The following is a 15,569-nucleotide window of genomic DNA, read 5'->3' as shown; positions in this document are numbered from 1 at the left end:
GAAGAGATACACCTAAAATTAATCAAATTGAGATATTTATGGCAGCTGTTGGAATCTGGTTCCTTCCAAACCTCCTTGCTCTTCCTATCATCACTAATGCGAATGCATCTTTCAGATTTGTTCAGTATCCTTTGTTGAGAAGTTGTCTAAATATTTCCAAATGATCTCTATTATTTCAAGATGATACTGCTTTCATGCCGTTTGTGTCCTCTTGTCTTATAAGAGTTAAGCCAGGCAGTGAATGCTAAAGCATCTGAGTTTTCTTTCCTAGCTTTCAAACTAGGATTTCCATATGGCATTTGAAATTACCATTCTGTCTCGAAGATACTGTAATAATAGCTTTTGTTTATATAGCATTTTAAGGTTTGCAAAATGCTTTTCATATATTATTTCATTGGATCCTCACATCAATCTTTTGAGTTAGGTGCTGTTATTATCTCTATTTTACAGATGAAGAAACTAAGACTCATCCAGGTTTAGAGATTTGCTCAGGAAACCCACATATTCATGACTTTTCAAGGAAACTGACTCCGTTTGCACATGTGTAAAATGACAGGTCATCTAGTCCAGGCTATAGCCAAATGAGAATCTCCTGTGTGGCATTCTTCTATTGAAGACCATTACCTCAAACAGGGACCTGAAACATGCCTGTCTGCACCTTGCATCCCCTGTTTCTAGTTTTGTCCTATGAAACTATTACTAACGATAATGATCACCCCTAGCATTTGTAGAGTACTCTATGGTTTGCAAAACACTTTACATATTATCTCATTGATCCCCATAACAATCTTGTGAAACAGGTGCTATTATTATACAGGTAAGGAGACTGAGTCATAGAGAGGTTAAGTGAGTTGCCCAGAGTCACGCAGTCAGTAAGGGCTTGAGGCAAGATTTGAACTCAGGACTTCTTAACTCCAAGTCTAGCACTCTATGGACTGCTCCATTCCCTTTTAAATACTTATGGACTGCTCCATTCCCTTTTAAATACTAGCAGTTCTAGCTAATCTAAATCTACATTTTACAAATAGTAAAGAATTCTGAAAGAAACATGCATTCCCTCAAAACCCCCACCAATGTTGTGCTATCTTCTGCTCCAGCCCACTGCACACTCTGCACCCCACCCCCAAACAAAAGAAAACAATTCTAAAAAAAACCTCAAAACTCTCCAAGTGAAAGTAGAAGATTAGACCTACAGAGAGACTGCCACTGCCTCTGCTGCTGGATCTGGGGCTTGGCAGGCCCCCACAAGACTGACCCCTGCTCCTCTTGTTCCTCCTGTTCCTCCTGCTCTCTCTTGTTTGTCCCAGGCCCCTATTGAATGCTGCCATACTTATGGGAATTGATTGGTCCCAATCTCCTAACCTGAATACCCCTCAGCAATGGAGGCATGTGTACGTGGCAGCTAGGTGGTGTGGTGGATAGAGCACTGGGCTTGTAATCAGGAAGGTTCATCTTTTGAGTTCAAATCCTGCCTCAGACATTTACTAGCTGTGTGACCTTGGGCAAGTCACTTAACCCTGTTTGCCACACTTTCCTATATATATTATATATCATAATATATAATATACACACAGATAGATAATCCTTTATTGTCCTCTAGTTGTTTTATATCTTGTTCCTATGTCTTCTCCTTAGGCTCTAAACTCCTCCAGGATACCTTTCTCCCAAAGCAGTCAGATGTATACAGTAGGCACTTGACAAATGGCAGTTAGTTTGTTGGTATTCACTTGGTCAAATTTTTAGCTCTTCAATCTGCTACTCAGTGTACATGGCTTTCCTTCCTTCCTTCCTTCCCTCCTTCCTTCCTTCCTTCCTACCTTCCTTCCTCCCTTCCTTCCTTTTTGTGGGGGAGGGGGTGATGTAAGCCTGTGTTTTCATTAGCATAGGGAACTCCTGGTGAGGAAACTCCTTTTGCCTACACAGATTAGCAACTCTTCTGCAATCTGGGGTCTTGGAGAGTTGCCTAGAGCACTTCAAAGTTAAATTGTTTGTCCAGAGTCACACAGCCAGCAAGTCATTGTATGGGGATCTGTGTCCTAATTACCCTGACTTGAAGGCCAGTTCTCCATTCACTGGCCTGCACTGTTTCTCATCATTCATGGCTAGAGTTTTAAAATCCTCAGACTGTCGCTCACAGCCAATTCATGCTTACTTAGTGGCCAGGGTTTTTCTTTTAATTCACTCTTCTATAAATAGATTTAACAAAAAAGTGTAGGGAGAGATTTTTAAAGTAAAGGTTCAATTATACTTGCTTGCAAATGTACATATAAATGGGATGGAACTTTCTTGTGGTTCACTGACGTGTTCTTCATCCTTTTCTAAATTCTTAGCATTTCAACATGAATAAGTAAATGGAAATCGTGCACAAAATATGTGATAAAATGTGATACTATTGCAAATGTTTATATGAACTGTGTCAATTTCTTTTTGGTAAATATTTTTAACATATCCTTTAAAATAATCAAGATTAACCACATGGGAATGGTACTAAACTTTTGTCCTCATTGAAATTGCAAATAGAAAAGACATCCTCATTCCTCTTGTCCAATCCTCTTTGGTTTTAGGCCTGAATTTACTAGTAAATTTATCTGCCATATGATCATAGAATTCAGACAGCATCTTGTCCAACTCTCTCATTTTGTAGAAGGAGAAATTAAAATCCAGAGAAGTGAAAAAATCGACCAAGGTCACACAGCTAGTAAATACCACAGCCAGGTCCTCCCACTATCTGGCCAGGGCTCTTTCCATTCTATAATGCTTTCCTTCTAGAGAAATAATATAACCTTTCTGAACCTATTTTTTGCAGTCTGGAGAATGAGAAGCTATCTCTTTTTAAAACTCTTTCCTATTACTGATAGTAAGATAGGTTTATATTATATGCTAATCTTTGTACATGTTTTGGAGAACTTCAGAGTCATTATTACATGAGTTTTAAATTTAGCTCTTTTTGGTCTGGTGATGCATCTCAAGTTCTTTCCAATAATAATAATACTAACAATTTAAAAATAACTCATATTTAAGTACCACTTTAAGATCAGTCAGTAAACATTAAGAGCCTCCTATGTGAAGGCACTATGCCAAGCTCTGGAGAATCAAAGAAGGCAAAAGATAGTCCCAGCCCTTGGGGAGCTGACAACTTTTCCATAGTCAGACTGCTTAGGAACTAGGACTTGTCCCTATTCAAGATTTTTTTAGTGACTTGGATGAAGGAGTCGACAGCATGATTGTCAAATAGGCTGATGATACTGCGTTTAGAGGATTAGCTACTGGGTCATATGGTAGAGTCAGGATCTCTCCAGATCTAAATAATCTGGAACAGGAGTGGGGAACCTGCGGCCTCGAGGCCATGTGTGGCCCTCTAGGTCCTCAAGTACAGCCCTTTGACTGAATTCAAACTTCACAGAACAAATCCTTTTATTAAGTTCCCAAAGGGTCTGCACTCTTCTCTTTTCTCTCATTTGGCAATCTTATTCATCATCATGGTTTCAGCTACCACTTGTAGGCACATATCTCTAAAGCTGATATATCCAGTTCTAGCCTCTCTTTCTTGAGTTCCCAAATAGCATCTCCAGAACTCTTGATTTGGACTCAGAAGACCTGAATTTGAATCCTTTATAATTTATTACCTGTCTGACATTGGGATAGCAATTTACTTCAGTTTGTTGTTGTTGAGGCATGCCCTATTTGGAGCTTTCTTGGCAAAGATGCTGGAGTGGTTTGCCATTTCCTTCTCCAGCTCCTTTTATAGATGCGGAAACTGAGGCAAGCAGAGTTAAGTGACTTGCCCAGGGTCACACAGCTAGTACGTGTCTAAGGGTGGATTTGAACTTAGGAAGATGAGTCTTCCTGACTCCAGGACGAGCACTCTATCCACTGCACCGCCTAGCTGCAGTTTACTTACCTGTAAAATGTGGGGTCACCTAGATGAACTTTAGCTTCTCTTCTATTTCTAAGGGTATCTTTTTGGAGCTTTCCTTGGTATATGGGGTGAGATGTTGTCTGTCTCTTGTTTCTGCCAGACAACCCAGCAGTTTTTGTTGAATAATGAGGTCTTACCCCAGTAGCCCAAATCTTTGGGTTTATCATAAATAATGTAGCCTATTAGGCTATCATGTTCATTCATTTCAGTTCATCATGTACCTAATCTATTTCACTGATCAACTTCTCTTTCTTAACTAGTACAAAATTGTTTTGACTGAATTATATTAACTCAAGCAAATTCCCAATAGGGTCCTAATTTTTCTCACTTGTAAACCTTCTTCCACCTGTGCCAATGGAGTGGAATGGAATATGGGTGTAGATTGTGTTCTGTGATGATCCTAGCTCTAGAGGCCTGATTAATGAGCTAAAATATACCACTCTGGATTTTGTTAAGGGAAAGGAGGAAAATTTACAACTTCTCTGCTTATGTTATGTATCTTCTGATAAAATGTAAGCATCATGAGGGCAGGGACTGCTTTTCATATCATTTATCATTATCCTTCCTTACCAACCCCATTACCTGGCATAGTGCCTTGCATAGGGTATGGCATACTCCCACACTCCCACTTCATATTCCCAGTTCAAATGCTTATAGAATTGCAGCGATTGACCTCTAAGTCACCTTCTAACTGGAAGTCCTACGATCTTTTCGATTGCTTTGCCAATCACTTTATAACCCTGCTAGGAAAAGCAGACAAATGCTCTGATTTAAATATCATCAGTGATATCTGAATAAGTAAAGGCAGAGATTGAATTTAAAATAATGTATTTTAAATTACAAACTATGGAAAATGCTGAGGCAGATTTTTCAGTTAATTTTGAGTAATGCATAGCTTTCCCATCAGAGTGCTATGAATATTGCAAAACCAGTTGAGGAAAAGCGATCATGAAATTTCAAAGCTGAAGCTAAGTCACCTCGTTCTACATCCTTATTTCACAGAGGAGGTATTGAGCCCTGAGAGATGAAGTGACTAACCAGAAGTCACATATATCAGTTCATTTCAGAGGTATAACCCAAGACTTAGAACCTAGGTGGATAAAATATTTCACTTGGAGTCAGGAAGACTCCCCCACATATTTACTAGCTGTGTGACCCTGGGGAAGTCACTTAACATCTTTGCACTTCAGTTTCCTTATCTGTAAAATGGGGATAATAATATCAATTTTCTCACAGGGTTGTTATAAAGTTAAATGAAAGAACATATAAAATACTTTGCAAACTTTGAAGTGCTACATAAAGGCCAGTTATTATTACTAAATTATTATAGTCTGTCTTTCAAATGAGGAAACTCAATAGGAAAGTCTAAAAGAGTCATTACAAATTCAAGGGCTTATTTTAGGCCCCTATTTCATCTATATCCTCTTGTCCTCTAGTGACTAAACTTTATCGTGGGACATGGTGCTAATGTGGGAACATGTAGATATTACTGAGGGCCTTCAAATGGGGGGTGGAGCAGTGCGGATGATCATGTACTTTTGAGGTTTTGTTGAAGGAATTCTTATCTATCCTGCTATGGTTTTGACCAGATGGGCTCTTCTGAGATTCTGTGAGAATTCGTCCAAACCCTGCCCAATAAATGGATTACCCTCTACAGATCTTCCAATAAATCCAGTTCAAGTGATGATGCAATATCCACATGGCTTTGCCTATAATAATATCTTTAAAAGTCAATTGAATGTGTGACCACTTAAGAATGCATAGGTAGCATTGCTCTAGAAAACAATATATAGGGGTACAATTAAAACTTTCCATTGGTATCTTATGAGACTTTTCTGTACAATTAAAAATAAAAATGTTACATGTTGAGAAACAAAACTTTATATATACTTAGACTTTAAAATGCGGGATTTTTTCTGGGTGACTAGGATAAGATGGTAAAGACTCCACTAAGAAATAGCATTGGACAGACTTGATTTTGGGGACATTGAGCCTGGCAAAGAGAAGACTCGTGGGGCATGGTAGTGATCTTCAGATTGCCAGCAGATTGAAATGCTGTCACAAATGAAAGATGGATTAGATTTGCTCTTTTTTTGTCCTTAGATGACAGAACTGGAATAATGGCTAAAAAATGCAAAGAAGTAAATTTAGCCTTGACGTCAGGCAAAACTGCCAATAATGAGAGGTATCCCAGAGTGGAATGGGTTGCCTTGGGAAATAGAGGGCTCCGCCTCTTGGGAGGTCTTCAAGCAGAGGCTGGATGACCACTTGTTGCGTGTGTGGTAGTGGGAATTCTTTCTTTGAGTGTGGATTGGACTAGATGATTGATAAGGTCTCTTCCAAATCTAGAATTCTATGATTCTGTGAGTTTAAACTTTTAGGGCTCTTACTGTGGTAAATTTTGCCATAGGGATGAGTAAGATTCCCCCTACTGAGGGGCCAAGAGTTTGAGTAATAAGCATAAAATGCATAACAAGCAACTAGGGATCCAACCCTAGACAAGCAGTCCATTAGGCACAGGAAGGGTACACATGCTTCTAAAAATTTACATGTGCTCTTACTGACAGACAGTGAGGGTGAAGTGTCCAGACTAAGGAGAGTAAGCTGGTGTTGGTCAGGAGTCTGGCTGCTGGGTCTGGTGCCAAGGAGAATGTGCAGACTGATTCAGAAGATAGGCCAGGAAACCAAATGTTACAGTTAATAAGTCAGGAATTGTAATCTCCAGGTTGGCAAGGGCAAAAGAGGACCAAGTGTACCCTGTGATGTTGAAAAAACAGGTCAGCACACGTATTCCTACTTGAGCACCCTCAGACCCGTCCATCATCCTTGTCCCAATAGTAAGGGAGATCAACGCCATATCTAAGCAAGAGGGAAGGCAAACAAATAGGAGCATTTGGAACCAATATAAGAAAGAAAATTGAGAACCCAGTCCAGAATAGTAGAGTCCAACATCTGCTAGTCACTAGCCACATGGCCTTGGGGAAATTAATCTTTTTTAGCCTCAGTTTCTCATCTAGATGATAGAGATAACAATCCCTGCACTTTCTATATTGCGGGGTTATGTTTGTTCATACTTATTTGCATGTTGTCTCCTCCATTAGATGGTGAGCTCCTTGAGGGCAGGGACTGTCTTCTGCCTCTTTTTGTATCCCCAGTGTGTAGCACATTTCCTGGCACATAGTAGGTTTACAATCTGGCTCCAACCTATTTTTCCATTCTTATCATCCTTTACAAATTCCATGGTCCACCCAAACTGGCCTTCTTTTCTTCCTTACACATGACATTTCATTTCCTGTCTTTGTGCCTTTGCTCAGGCTGTACCTACTGCCTGGAATGCACTCATGCACTGCTCACATCTGCCTCTTGGAATCTCTGATTTCTTTCAAAGCTGTGTTTCAAATATCACCTTTTATGTCAGGTTGCTAGTGTATTCCACCCCGACCCCCAATCCTCGGTATGTATCTATACATTTGTGCATAATTTTATTAATGTTGGGAGCTCCCCAGAGGAAATACTTTCATCTGCAGCATAAAATCTTGACTAAGGCACAGAGGAGTTGTGATTTGTCCAGGGTGACATGGCCAGTGTGAGAGATGAAATGTGAGCCTGAATCTTCCTGACTCTGAGGCTAGTTCTAAGTAGATGATCAACAGGCAGATATTTATTCAATGCTTGGAAAACCTAGGTGGCACAGTGGATAGAGTATTGGTCCTAAGATCAGGAAGACCTGATGTTTATTAACTGTGTGACCTTGGGAAAGGCACTTAACCCATCTCAGCTTCAGTTTTCTTATCTCTAAAATGGGGATAATAATAGTACCTTCCTCACAGGGTTGTTGAAAGTATCCAATGAGAGTATTAGCTGCTACTACTGGTATTGCTGATGCTGCTACTTACTAGGTGGTGTGAAGCACTGGGACTATAAATATGTTCAAGCAGGACAATCCCTGACTTCCAAGGGCATCCATTCTAATGGGAAAAGATGAACCGGAAAGGGGATAGTATTTGAACAGCTGCGTCGTATGGATATGGCGGGGAAGTGGCAGGAAAGCCTGGCTCCTGGTGCTGGAGAGGAAGAAGAAGAGAAAGGTGAATGGAAAGGAGAGGAGAAGGGAGGGGAGGGAAGGAGAAGGGAAGCATGTGGGTTGGACTAGATGTTTGATGAGGATTTTTTCCTAGGTGGCTTCTCTTCTCCCTTCTGTCTCCAATCCTATCAGCTCATGATCCTTCACCTTTTAAAAATGACTGCCTTTTGCCAATATCCAAGAGAAGACTCTAAGCAAAATGGTATATAGTAGGAGCATAATAAATACCTGATTCGTTAAGGACAAAGTATCATTGAACAGTAAATGCATATATATGTATATATATATATACACACATATGTATGTATGTGTATATACATATGTGTGTGTATGTATATGTATACATATATACGTGTATATATGTGTGTGTGTGTGTGTGTGTGTATACATCCTGTTCTAATAAAGTCCATTATTACATAGAACCCCATCTAACACTGATTTAGCTTAGGCCCAGTTGAATTTTCCATTTGGGTTTACCATTTCAGAAAATCCTTACTGATACAGTCTCATCTTGTCTTCGTTCTGAAATTGTTCTATAGTCTTTCTACAGCCTATACAATAGTCTGTTCAGCAAGCAAAATGTAATAATTCGGGCAGATATGGTCCGTATGCATCATTTATGTGTACAATTGATTCGTACCTATGAAAACCTTCAGTTTATTAAAGGAGGTCTGTTAAATGGAAAAGAAGCATGAATTGGTTTGGATTTTTATGGGGTTGAATCATGAAAATAAAGCACAGGCTTTTCTGATGGTTCCAAGTTTCTAATGGAAATTCAAACTTTTCAAAACTTAGCAACTTGTTTATTTTCTCCATGACAGTTATAACTCGTGTCTTTTGCAGATACATGATAATGTTATTTTATGAGGAAATGTCAGATGCAATTGTTTTTGATTGTGTGTTATTTGTGGTGTGCCAACAGTACACACTGCATGAGCCACACTGTATGTAGAGACAGGGTCTGTGGCCCCAAGTCCTGTGATCAAACTTAGATAACTTTAGAAACAGGAAAGTGAGAAGTTGGAAAAATAAGCAAAGAGTGGACACTACATTCTAAGTGGGCCAGATTTTTGCTTTAATATCAAAATCTATTGACTTTAGAGGACTCCTGGGAAGTGGGAGCCTTAACTATGTACTCTACAGTCTAGTCAAACTGGCCATCTTAATTGCTAGTAATAACAGCTGATGTTTACATAGCTCTTACTATGTGCCGGGCTCTGTGCTAAGTGCTTTACAAATATTGTCTCATTTGATCCCCACGATAACCTGGGAGGTAGATGCTGTTATTAATTATCCCCAGTTTACAGATGGGGAAACTGAGGCAAACAGAGGTTAAGTGACTTGCCTAGGGTCACATAGCTGTTAAGTGTCTGAGGTCAAATTGAATTCAGGTCTTCCTGACTCCACGCCAGGGCTCTGTGCACTATGGCGCCACCTAGCAGCCTTCTTGTTGATGCACAACTCTTCATCTTTCTTCCCTGTGCATTTACACAGACCCTTCCTTGTGCCTGGAATGCAAGCTGTCCTCACCTCTGTCTCTTAGACTCCCTAGTTTCTTCAGAGCTCAGCTCAAGCACCTTATTCTACATAGACCCTTTCTTAATTTTTCCAGGGGCTAATGCCTCCTCAGAAATCATCTTCCATATATTTTGTATATACTTTTATGGGTACATGCTGTCTTCTTCTCCATAGACTATAACCTTCTTGAGGTCAGGGACTTTAGTTTTTGTTTGTGTATCTTCAGTGCTTAACATAAGGTCTAGCGCATAATAAGTGCTTGTTGGTTGATTCATTGATTGAAAGCAAGAATTTGTTTCTGCCTGTGCGAGTGTGCAAGTGTGCCTCTGTGTGTGTGTGTGTGTGTGTGTGTGTGTGTGTGTGTTTGTGGTGAGTGGATTTTTCTTAGTTAAACAAACTGATCTCATCGGCTTCCATGGACTCAATTATCATCTCTATGCACATGATTATCAGGTCTGTTTATCCAGCCCTAACCTTTCTTTTCTTTGCACAGCTAGGCAGAGCAATGGATAGCTAGAGTGTGGGGTCTGGAGTCAGGAACACCTGAGTTCAAATCAGACCCCAGACACTTATTAGTTGTCTGACCCTGGGCAAATCACTTAACCCTGTTTGCCTCAGTTTTCTCATTTGTAAAATGAGCTGGGGAAGGAAATGGCAAATCACTTCAGTATGTTTGCCAAAGAAAACCTGAAATGGAGTCATTATGAGCTGGACGTGACTGAAACCTCTGAACAACACACACACACACACACACACACACACACACACACACGCACACATGCACGCATGCACGCACATGCTTTTTCAAAACTTTAAACTGAAATCTCTCCCTATCAGTCCCTTTCCATATACATACCTGCCCTTCCTTGTCTACCGAAAACCTTTAAAGCCTCCGTAAATATTTTGCCTACTCTAAACAGCATTCTAATGGTACTTGTCTCAACAGGTTTAGCAGGTGTCAAGGGAGAAAAAGGAAATCCAGGCATTGGGAGTCAAGGACCCAGAGGCCCCCCTGGTCCTGCAGGTAATGGTATCCCACCAAACCAGATGTGGTGGGAGGCAAATTTTCAAATTCTTATGCTGCCTTGTCATTGTAGGATGGGAGAAGCTGTAATATCTATTCCCAGGGTTCACTTGGTATTTCCTCTATTTCTCATTCAAATGATTGGGATAACAGAGGGAAAGCTGTGTGTGTGACTATAAACTGAGAAGCTCCTAAACATTTATCCTCATTTAGCCAAAATTATGCCTAAAGGTTATGCAATGTGCCCGGATGGTTGTGGTCTTACACATCTAATGTAAAATTTGTAGCTTTCTGTGTGTTTTTCTTGTCTTCTTATGATAAAATAGGCCCTCCAGATTATAAATAGACCATGTTATGTCTTTAGTCTGATTGAATTAAAATCATTATAGAGTTTTGTTGTTTGGCCCTGACTATGGCTCATAAAAAGCTCTTTAGAAGGAAGAAACTTCATAGCACATTTTGGAGTAAAGTAGATTTCCTTATAATTTGGCTTTAAAGATTTCATGGCTAATTGGAGGTTTCTTGAGCCAGGAGAGAATTGCACCAATTAATCTATTTATTTAACAAGTTTTTATTAAGTGCCTACTATGTGCCAAGCTTTTGGCCCTTAACTTGATTGTTTCATTCATGTATTAATATAAGTGCAGTAAATGAAGCAGTCCCTACTTTCAACTTGAAAACCTTTCAAACACTTTGGATCCAGGGTCATAGATAGCCTCAAAGTATGTTGGAGCTCAGAAAATCTTAACTCTTCCCCAATTTTCACTGCTGGTGGCACAGTAAGTAGATAGAACACTGGGCTTGAAGTCAGGAAGAACTGAATTCAAATCTGAGCTCAGACACTTACTAGCTATATGACCTTGGGTGAGTCACTTAACCTGTTTGCCTTAGTTTCCTCAATGATAAAATGAGCTAGAGAAGGAAATGGCAAATCACTTCAGTATCTTTGCCAAGAATGCCCCAAATAGGGTATCCTAGGATTCTTATACATTAGAATTAGAAAACAACAACTTTTTATTTTATGGAAAATGCTGTTAGTCAAAATGTGCTCCCTTCTCTCAGACTGTCCAGAAGATACTAATTAAGAATGAGTTTTGTTTTTTGCTGTCCTGAGATGATTTAGACATTTGCCTAGTGGAGAAAGGGAGTCCCATGGGTATCTTCGTTGCATTTTCCATTAGCAAGGAATGAACTGGGAAGGAGCAGATGCAAAGTGAAGATCATTTATATGTTGTAAGGAAGAGAAGACTGAAGAGCAAGTTTGTTTATTTCCATTTTAGTTTACTTTCCTAAATAATATGAATGCTAACAGTCAATCTAATTGTACATTTGTATTTTCATAGGACCAGCAGGTGAGGGTCGAACTGGTAGCCCTGGGCCACAAGGTTCACCTGGTCCACGAGGTCCACCTGGTCACCTAGGTGTACCTGGGCCACAGGGACCTTCAGGTCAACCTGGCTACTGTGACCCTTCTTCCTGTTCCAGTTATGGTGTTGGAGGTGAGTATGGTCCACAATGGTGGTGGTAATGGGCCTGTGTGTTGTGGGGGAGGGAGAAAAAAGACACAGAACAATGGTGAGTGGGAAGTATAGTTCAAATTTAACAAAGGCCAGAATCATCTAGGGAGATGTCCTGAATGCGATAAAGTATATATACTAGGAAGATGAGTAGCCCCTTCAAAAAAATTTCATAAATAGATGGAAAATTGAAAACAGCTAATTCCAGTTTTTCTTTCATTCCCTCTTCCCAGTCATAGAATATTCAGGGAAGTAACTGGAAGCACTGACTTTGTAGTTGATAGTTAGAATGAATTGGTAAGAATCTTATAGCTTCATCCTTTGTTGCCGCTCTGATATGGTCAAGGTCTCTCAGTGAGAATGTTCATATTGGAGGAGAGCCTTCCACCAATTGTCAGCATAATGAACAGAGTTCCCTAGTTTCATTCATGGGAGTCATCTACTACTGCTATTACCACTTCTACTACTACTACTACTACAGCAACTACTACTATTAAATATATATTAGGAGGATGAGAATAATTTTAGCGAGAAGCAAAATTATTAATATAATAACCTCTCCTCATTACTAACTACTGAAGTGAGATCCTGATAAATAATTGTTCTCCTTAAACACTTCCATCAAATGCATGTTGTCAGAGGATATGCTGCGCAGATAAATGCTTTCAGGCATCATTTCACAAATGAAATTGTGTAAGAACCTTCATTGCTAGAGCTGTAGTGAAAAGAGAAAGTGCTTGCTGGACTTGAATGTAATGTATCTACCATGGCAGGACTGTTAACCTTGGTAACTATATGTCCAGAATGAAGCTTGTCTGATGTCTTTTTCTTTGTTGTTCATCTCTTCCTACCCTTGTTCCCTCAACTCCTCGGACTGCCATTCTGTCTTTAAAGATGTGATCCCTTACAATGATTACCAGCACTGAAGCCAAGGCCTTCCATTCTGGTTGCATTTTTCCCTTGCATTTGCCCATGGATACAGAACTGCCATATTGACCACCACCACCAAAGCTCGACCCAGTAGCTTGTGCACAGTCAATGTTCTCATACCACTAAACGAGATTACCCATCACACTTGCCCTCTCCCCTTTCACCTCCGTGCTTTTGTAGTCTCCACATCATTAAGCAACATAAGAAAAATTGGAATGTGACAAAGACAAAACCACAGCACAGAAACTAGCCAGCACAGTTCCAAAATGAAAATAGGTATGTCAACCTGCCCAGTGTACATCCCCCCAATCACCAAAAAAAATTCACTCAGGAAATACATATGTAATTAGTTTAGTGAAATCTGGTGTCTGATCTTTGCTGCTCATCACTTGCCTGAAGTATGCAGGTATGGTGCATTCTTTTTCTCTCCTGATGATGTTTTTCTGATAACATTGAGCTATCCAGAAATGATTTGGGTCTTTCTCCACTCCTTCCCCACGTTCCCAACTATCTTGCCTTGTTGCTTTCATAATCCTGCTAAATGATTTCAGTGTTCCTTCTTATAAACTAAAAGGGTACTATTTCAATAGTTGGATGTGATGCCAGTTTCCTAACGCCTGCTCTAATGTTTTCCTTTTTTCCTGTTTTGCTAACCATTTGCATCCTCTTGGTGGTGGTGGTGGGTAAAGGTAGACACAGTAATCCAAGTGGTCAAGACCTCCCTTGAATTCAATTACCACATAACTCACTCAACCCATGGCCTTGAGAACCTATGATATGATGGGGAACAGAGTTTATGGTTCCTGGGTCCTGTCCTTGGCTAGTCTCATACCCCCAGTCTTCCTATCCAGCACCTGACCCTGATCAGCCGGAGTTCACACCTGTTCGAGAGGATTTGGAAGACCTGATTTGATGGCCCCAGGAACCAATTATTCCAAAAGGAACTGGAAAATCCATTAAAAGAACTCTTAAGGCATTGTTATTAAACGAGAATGTTAGTATGTGATTTGTATGGTTCACTTGTAAAGCTCTTGTTCAGTAAGTAGCCTAATTTGCCCTCTTAGAAAATATTTGCAGGGTGATATATTGTTATGATTATTATTGTTTAATAATGAAAACCAAAAGAGATCATCCTCTTACTCTGTGTAGTAAGAGTAAAAAAAAAACAAAAAACAAACCAAAGCCCTGTACATTGGCCAATGTCTTTAAAGAATGGTGCTTCCCTTTGCTGTTTTAAATGTATACCAGATTATTAATGTTTTATTAGGAAAGTACTCAGCAAAGAATGCAAAATCCACTTCCGACATTGGAAGCTGTCCCCTGCTCTAATAGACAATTTGAAATCCCAGAATTGAATAGTCTCAATTGGGCCCCCAGGAGAAATGTGGTAAAAGGGCATTCCAAGTTTACCTCAGGGACCCAATAAATGAACTCACTGACTGTTAGAAAGGCCCCCTCTACAGAGGGAATGCTGTCATGAAAACACCATTTTGCATTGTGGGCCAATCCAACCCTTATTACCCCTGATATATTTTGCCTATAGAACCAAGGACCTGATTAGTATGTCTTTGCAGTCAATGGTTTTACAAACAAATATTCTTTTTTGTGCTTTGAGAAATGAATTGCTATCCTAAAACAGTTGACCCTCCCTCAATCTAAAGAGAGATCTATATTTAATGAAAGAATTCTTTAGTTTTTAGTTGCTGGGATTTCTTCATTGCATCTACATGGATTGGTGTGAACACGCAGATAATTTATTGTTTACCTATTTCCATTCTGTTTTGTAAGCAAATAAAAGCTATAAACTATATTTGAATGAACTTGTCTCAGTTTATTTTTACTTAGACTTTATATTTAAGCCATAAAGAAAACATAATCATCATGCCCTGCTTGTAATTTTTCTTTGTCCCCCTTCTCCATCCCCATACTTTTAACTTCTTTTTGGACTGAACCTGTGATTTAATTGGTGTAGGGAATTCTCATTAAGGAAATTCCAATGTGTGTTGGCACATGTTCTGCAATTTATTGTTTTAGCAAATTTCCTGAGAGATTAAGTAACTTCCTTAGGCCCACTTTGCCAGTATGGCCACAAAAATAGGACTTGAATCCAGGTCAACCTGATTCCAAGACCAGCTCTTTAACCATTTTGTTTATATCTTAAATTAATTTCTCTTACTTTTTCAGAGAAAATATCATAGAATCAAAGACCTCCAATATCCTTTTGATCTTCTTTATCTGATCATTTTCATTATAATATGTTCTCAACACCGACTAATATTTATCAAATGTGGACACTGGTTTATAAACAAAAATAGAATGAGCCTATGTAAACTGGTCAGCACACAGTCCTTGTCTGGTGGTAAAAGAGCCTTGCCTCACTACATTGTTTATTGTCCATGGGCTTTCTTAGCTTATTTCATTTCCTTTGCAGAACTGGAATAACATCTTTCATCCTGAATAAAGAAATACCAGGTTTCTATGCATCATCCTTATATAAAATGATACAATTAAATGATAGTTTGGATTTGTTGAGGAAACTATAAAACTACATAAAATAACTAGATCAGACTGGGGACT

General features: G+C 39.4%; 1 protein-coding gene across 2 annotated transcripts in view; it reads left to right on the top strand.

Annotated features, from left to right (window-relative positions):
• COL14A1 (collagen type XIV alpha 1 chain) overlaps positions 1–14,808 on the top strand; it is a 254,847-nt gene extending 240,039 nt beyond the window's left edge. Inside the window, exons 46-48 of one of the 2 annotated variants that reach the window (XM_036760560.1) lie at positions 10,468–10,545; positions 11,889–12,044; positions 13,844–14,808. In XM_036760560.1, the coding sequence (XP_036616455.1) occupies positions 10,468–10,545; positions 11,889–12,044; positions 13,844–13,905 (296 nt within the window). In that variant the 3' untranslated portion in view covers positions 13,906–14,808. Of the gene's footprint in view, positions 1–10,467; positions 10,546–11,888; positions 12,045–12,956 lie in introns of both variants that reach the window. The other variant, XM_036760567.1, reaches the window with a different exon arrangement.
• Positions 14,809–15,569: the final 761 nt, after the last annotated feature.

The sequence above is a fragment of the Trichosurus vulpecula genome, chromosome 1 (assembly GCF_011100635.1).
Source record: "Trichosurus vulpecula isolate mTriVul1 chromosome 1, mTriVul1.pri, whole genome shotgun sequence".
Lineage (NCBI taxonomy): Eukaryota > Metazoa > Chordata > Mammalia > Diprotodontia > Phalangeridae > Trichosurus > Trichosurus vulpecula.
The sequence above is the reverse complement of the archived record's forward strand: the minus strand, read 5'-3'. Positions and strand labels throughout refer to the sequence as shown.